This window comes from Condylura cristata, unplaced genomic scaffold, assembly GCF_000260355.1.
Source record: "Condylura cristata isolate star-nosed mole 26May11 unplaced genomic scaffold, ConCri1.0 scaffold00019, whole genome shotgun sequence".
NCBI classification, from domain to species: Eukaryota; Metazoa; Chordata; class Mammalia; order Eulipotyphla; family Talpidae; genus Condylura; species Condylura cristata.
In genome coordinates this window covers 23,347,224-23,353,943 of record NW_004567120.1, presented here as the reverse complement: position 1 = coordinate 23,353,943, position 6,720 = coordinate 23,347,224, and the positions used below count along the sequence as shown (strand labels likewise).

Sequence of the window (6,720 nt, the reverse complement as noted above, 5' to 3'; positions counted from 1 at the left end):
TGGCGGGGCGGCGGGAAACCTGCGCCCTCAAGGACCCGCGGCCCTTCCAGAGCGCCGCTCGCCCCCTGCCCGCCCCGGAAGCCGCCCTCTTCGCCCCTCCCCGCCGCCACTGCCACCCCCAGGGGGGCCCCGCGCCTCCCTCGCTTTTCCGCGTCTCAGCCCCGCACAGGGGCGTTTTCTTTTGTCTCGGCGCCCCCCGCGACCCCCTCCCCTCAGGCCGGCCGCCTTACCCGGCCCGTAGAACTTGCGGCCTTTCGTCACGTCGAACACCTTGCCGTTGATCGCCATGAGTATGCGCGGGTCCTGGACGCCGTCGAAGCGCCTCAGCTCCGCGGGGGTAAAGTCGCGCCGCTTAAGGCGGGGCAGCGAGGGCGGCTCGTCGTCGTCGTCGCCGCCGGCCGCCGGCTGGTCCCCGCGCACGATCTTGTAGAGCAGGAAGATACAGAGGCCGAGCAGCAGCAGGTTGAGCGGCGATGTGAAGATCTCGTGCAGCAGCCCGCCGCCCTCCAGCTCGCTCGGGTCGGCGCCAGTCGCCGCCACATCCTCGGCAGCCATGATCTCGAGAGCAAAGGTTGGGCCGGACTCAGAAGGGCTCCGGAACTGAGCTTTCTCCTCCCTCTCCGCGAGCTTCTGGCGCGCGGGGTTCGGCGGCGCTGAACTAGCTAGAAAAGGGGGCGGGGCCTCTGGGGCGGGGCCTAATAGCCACGCCTCCCCGGGGCCGCAGACGCGCCCGCCCCGCTCAGCCCCGCCCCGCCCGGCGCGGGCCCCCCACCTGGCCTGAGGCGCGTGGCTCCCCTCCCCCAGCCCGTTCCTTCGGCCTAGGCCGCGAGAGCGCCCAGCCCACCACTCAGCGGTACCTGAGGCCCCAGCCCCAGCCTCACGCCATCCTCACGCCATCGTCTAGATCACCGCGACGCAGCACGCAGCCCTCCTCCGCACCCCCGGCTGCTCCTCGCCTGTCAACCCACTCAGCGAGCCCGGGCTTCTCCCAGCTCTGAGAGAGGCCCTCCACCACCTGATGCGCGCCAAACACCCACTCCATTGCTCTTGCTTCACTGAGAGAGACCACGAGGCTCTCTCAGGAGACGAGGAACTCACTCTTCTTGCTCTGCTTTACACCTTAGAGACCAGATTATTGGTTTTCAATTTAGGGATCCCCATTCGCTGTCCTTGATGTCCCTCCTTTCGTCCTGCCCCCCCACACCCTCACCCCCGGTGTTCTGGGGCGACACCCCCGGGATAGCTAACGTCAGTGCACATGCCCGTTTATAGCTCTCTCAGGCTCTGGGGAAACGGAACGGATAATCCGATTTACTCTGGGTTCTCGAAACACTAAACCCTTTTGCAGTCTCTTGTTTGCACAGTCCGGAGGCATCAGCGACCATCGTTCTGTGGTTGCGCTGGCCCCCAGAATAATGACCGAAGTTTCTTTGTTTGGCAGCTTTCATGAATTTGAAGTCTGTCGAGTGAGCTACCCTTGGCAGTCACAACAGCGCTGTGGGGAGCCCAGATGAAGGCGAGCGTTTGGAAGTATCCTACTTTGGTCCCTTCCTTGCCTAGGTATTACTTTCGGCCGTTGATGTGCTAGCCGGCTGCACTGGAGTGGGCTTTAAAGAGGAAGGGCTGTCTGTGCCCTTTGGAGGTCTAATCTGTAGGCCTTTATTGTGGCGGGGGAGGGGAGCGGGAGAAAGGATAGAAAGAGGGGAAAAATAATTAAAACCAAGCCATGCACACATCTGCAGCCCAGAGCAGTACTTTTCCATCAAGAATTCTGTTCGCTTGCACATAATTTACTCCCCCTCCCAACACACACAGGAGACAGAGAATTGGCTTACCTCAGAATTCTAAAAATTTCTGGCACAAACAGCTTCCATCCCTGCCCCCCCCCTAATCTTCTTAAATAATTTAAAAGTGCATATGAGCTGAACAATCTTCAAATCGGGTTCACAGATTTTTTTCCACAGATCTAAATTTAGGATTCGCTGAAATGGCCCTTCCAGAGCTTTTCTTAAACCTCTTCAGTTTCATCAAGGAAAAAGACTCCAAAGGGAGGGTGCTCAGCTGTAGTTAGAATCGAATTATCTTTTAAAAAAAAATCCAACCCATGGGGATTACAATTGAGATGGAAAAAAAAATGTGAAAAATGATGTAAAAATAAACTTTTTAATAAAAAAAAAAAAATCCCAAAACAGTATGGTGGCAAAGACATTTGTAAAAACCAGCAAAGTTATGAGTTGTATTTTCATTTGCAAGGAATATGACAAAAGGTTACCTCATTATCTTTTAAGAACATATTTTAATTGCTAGAAAACCTGTAAGGATTTAGTCAATACATGAGCAAAAGTTGGAATAGGTAGTACACAAAATAGAGGATACCAGTGGTGGAAAACATGAAAAATGTTGGGTGTTGCTAGCAATAAAAAATTGTGATGCCATTCTAGCTGACTTCTTTCCTATAGGAAAGGGGAAAAGGTAACATGCAACACTGGCAAGAGAGTGGTGAGACTTGTAGTTTGAGGAAGTAGAAATGAGCATATCCTCCTGTCACCTACAAAAATATTTTTATCCATTAATCCCACTCCTAGAAATCTGCTCTTAGATCCAGTAATTCTACCTCTAGGAATCCATCCCAAGAAAACAACTTAAAAAATGCAAACAAAGATTTCATTTCTAAGATGCTTATCAGATAATAATGTTTAATATGGAAAAGCTGGAAACGGCCTAAGTGTTCAACTCAAAGAACTAGCTGATGAATTCACTTGAACTGTGACATGACATGGTGTAAGATGCAGCCACTCAAATACTAGCATGAGGTGGGAAAAGGCTCACGCGTTACTCCTAAGAGAAGAAAACCAAATACAAAGCTTTATATGGTATGAACACAAATATGTAAAAAAAAATACTGCATGAAAGGAAGCCTGAAAAGACACATGCCAACACATTTAGTGTTGCACTTCTTAGTTTGTTTTTTATACTTTCCCACAATGAACATGTCATTTTTAGCCTCCATCTCCAGTGGGGGAGGCTAGCTCTGATATGTGCAATCTTGAACTGAACTTGAAAAAAGAGTAGAATGGTGGTTACAGGGGCTGGACGGTAGGGGAATGATGGAGAGATGCTGTGTAAGGGCAAATCCTTGCAATTTGTAGATAAGTTCTAGAGATGGAACACAGTGCAGTGATTATAGATAACAAAACTATTTTATGTATTTTAAACATTAAACTTTCCAAGAGACTAGGTCTTAATTGTTTCCAACACTAAAAGAAATAATTATGTAGAGGGATAGAGGTGTTAACTAATGCCACAGTGGCATTCACATTGCAATATAAATATAAATATATCGGAGCAATGTTGCCCAATCTTATGTGTCAGTGACTTATACAACCTCATCTGTCAATGACATCTCAATTAAAGAAAGTGGGGGGGGTGTTTTTATGCAAGGCTGGGAGGATCCATAATTTTCATTTATCACAGTTCAGTGAACTTCCTCCTACCCCTATTTTCTTGGAAGGGAAATGAATTAAATAAAGAAAATTCTGCTTCACACAGAAGTTAGAAAATGTGTGAAATGTAAAAGCATGTAGAATTGATCCAGTTTGAAGACATATGTTTTCAAACCAGATATAATGTTAGGCAACACTGGATGTTGAGATTATTGAATAAAAGCATTTTCTCCACTCTGGCTCATGTCACAGCACTCGGTGGAAAGACCTAATCCTAATCTTCAATTCTCTCAAAATAGGAAAGGATGCTCCAGACCAAAAGCCCTCTCCAGAACAGGAGTGTTGCCTTACATGTGTTCTCTGGCTTCAAATCAATTTATTAAGCCCACAGACTTGACCTGAGGAAAATTTATCTCCCAAGATACACGTTAAGTCTCTTCCTGTTTCCAGACTTCCTGCCTCCTTTAAATTATTTTCAGGACCCAAGCACTTCCTCAGTCCCCAGCTGCTGAAAGCTCTGGTGGCTGACAGCTGGCAATCAAGTGCTCCTCCTGACATTGCACTGGACTGAAGAGAGCTTCCTACCTAGCACAAAGCCCCAACTACTGCTCCAGGCAGGCTGCAGGTCATGCATGACCCAGGCAGGGTGATAAAGGTTTCTTTCCCTTGTCCAGTGAAGACAACTTTATGGGGCTCTCCCAGCCTCAGAGTTCCCCATGGATTGACTGAGACTATATTGTGCGTGCACACAGGTCAATTCCCTTGGCCTATCCTTCTCCCTTGCCTTACCTTTCAGGTATAGAGCCCAAGAGAACTCCCCAATAAACTTCCTCTGGTCTAACCTCCATTCTAACCTTCCACTATCTGGCTCAGCTTACCTGTCCAGTTTTATCTCTTTCCACTAACTTTTTACCCTCAACACGCCAACCACACACACATGGCCAACATCACAGCTCACCTGTGTATTTGAGGGCTTCAACTACTTTACATAGATTGCCTTATTTATCTCTCACAACCAGTTAGGTTCTCTTATCACTCTTTTTACAGATGAGGAAACTAATACACAGAGAGGTTAGACAAGTCACATTTAGTCACACAGCTTGAAAAAGGCAGAGCCTATGCTTTATATGAAATCCTTTTGTTTTTCAGAAGTGTCATGCTGGTATGAGTCAGCATTGGAGGGGTAGATACTGGAGCAAGGACACCAATGAAGAGTCTTACTGCAGAAGATGAGGGCTTAAGTCAAGGTTGTGATAATGAAGGCATAAATGCAGGGATATAAATTTCGGAGTCAGACAGGACATGGCTTAGCATTCCTCCTCTACTTCCCCCATACCCTCTATATCCAACTGATTGATTGCAGGATTCGCCATTGTTTTGACTTTTGAAATTGTATTGTTATTTATTATAGTAATGTTAGTTTACAATACTGTATACACCTCTTTAACCTACATCCAATTTATGCCTGAATCCTTTGTTTGGGTGATTGAATGGATGGTATATCACTCACCAAGACAAGATATACAGGGGAAGAACAAACTTGCTGAAAGGACCTTCAGGCGGGGGTCATGTCTTAAATTGTGGTTCATGGAAAAGCAGCCTTGACATCAACTGGGAATTCGCTAGAGGCATACAATCTTTCACAATATCCCAGAACTACTGAGCCTTAATCTCCATTTTAACAAGACCCTTAGATGATTCACATGGACATGAATGTTTGACAATCACAGGCAATAAGATACCCTGATGGAGATATCCAGTAATATATCCAGTTGGTTATTTGGGTTTGGGGCACAGGTCTGTACTACCCAGATAAAGGCCAGAGCTAACATCTGTTTGTGGTGGTTGAAATCACCAATTGGAGTCAGATATCCAGGGAGAAGACAGGGCAGAGGTCTCGCCAAGACTCACTGCACAATATGCTAAACCAAGGTTGCAAATTGTTGACCCCAGAGATAAGACATGGCTCAAGTGCAAGTTTATTTTACCCTCACTTTGTGTTAATAAAGTAAACAGTAATGAACTGTAAACACTTAAATATGTTTTGCATAAAACCCATATTTCTGATTTCTATTACCAAGTGGGATGATCTGGCATTAGAGACCTGTGTGGCAACATTTGAATAGAGATGACTGGCAGCTGCTTCCCCTAGCAGACACAACAAAGGGCAGCCCACTTCTTACTGAATCCCAAGCGACCAGATATCTATGGTATTTTGTCATATTTGCTGTTTTTTGATAATAGTAAAAGAGGATAGCCAACTGGATTTTGTACCCATGACTATGGAAAATGAAAGCTAGAGAAGAGGAATATTGTTTCCAAAAATAAAAGAAAGAAGAAAAAGGAGATAGTGTGTTTCTTGGTGAATGCCAGTACATAAAACTGGTGCAACAGCCTTCTCACCTTACTCACTTGTATCGCTTGCCTGGCATCTATAGGTTGACAACTGGTTGTAGAAAGCAAAAAAGCAGGCCAGAATAGAAGCTTGGGAAGATTAACGTTGCAGAGTAAGTGAAAAAAGAGCAACCACCAGGAGATTGAGACTAAAAACCCCTAAGTGAGAGTGTAACCTGACCACACCAAAGCATGGAACAAGGTTCCAGGAACAAGAGGTTCGTGCTGTTGAGCACAGCTGAGGACTCAAGACAGGTGATGACTTCAGTGTCACTTGGACTAGACCCTTTTAGGGTGGCATGAGAAAGGACAGAGCCTTTTTCCAGGGATGGAGAGTGAGCAGCAGGGAGATCTCGTTCTCCAACAGTCAACTTGAGAAGTTTGACTAAAGGGAACACAGATCAGGACAGAGAGAGGATGGATGTCTAGGTTTGATTTATTTTCCTGAAAGCTGCCATAGACATAGGCCACAGCTTCATAGTTAGTAGATGCTCAGAGGAAAACAGAGCTCAGGGAAGTTGGACAGGAAAGCATGAAATCAAAAGGGGAGTCTACCCTCTCCTTCAAGAGGAAAGGGAGACTGTTGGATACTCTAAGGGTGAGGAATTCACAGCACTGCCTTATTTTTTCCCCATAAGTAGCAGGCAAGGTCAGCTGCCAGGGAGTAGTGAGGGGGAGTTGAGGGGAAGAGAAGGGACTTGAGTGTTGGCCAAGGCTAATCTTTCCACCATTCCTTCCATAGGGGCTTTTAGAAACAGTAACAGGAGAAACACAGGTATTATGTTGCCTAGGAAACTCAGTGGTTTGCTAAAGCAATAGTGGTTGTTTTTAATCTTATTAACTCCTTCCTATCTGTTGTCACCTAACAGAGAACAAGCCTGGT

General features: G+C 46.6%; 1 protein-coding gene across 1 annotated transcript in view; it reads right to left on the bottom strand.

Annotated features, from left to right (window-relative positions):
* PGRMC1 (progesterone receptor membrane component 1) overlaps positions 1-648 on the bottom strand; it is an 8,067-nt gene extending 7,419 nt beyond the window's left edge. Inside the window, exon 1 of the mRNA XM_004685739.2 lies at positions 231-648. Within this exon, the coding sequence (XP_004685796.1) occupies positions 231-555 (325 nt within the window). The 5' untranslated portion in view covers positions 556-648. The remainder of the gene's footprint in view (positions 1-230) is intronic.
* Positions 649-6,720: the final 6,072 nt, after the last annotated feature.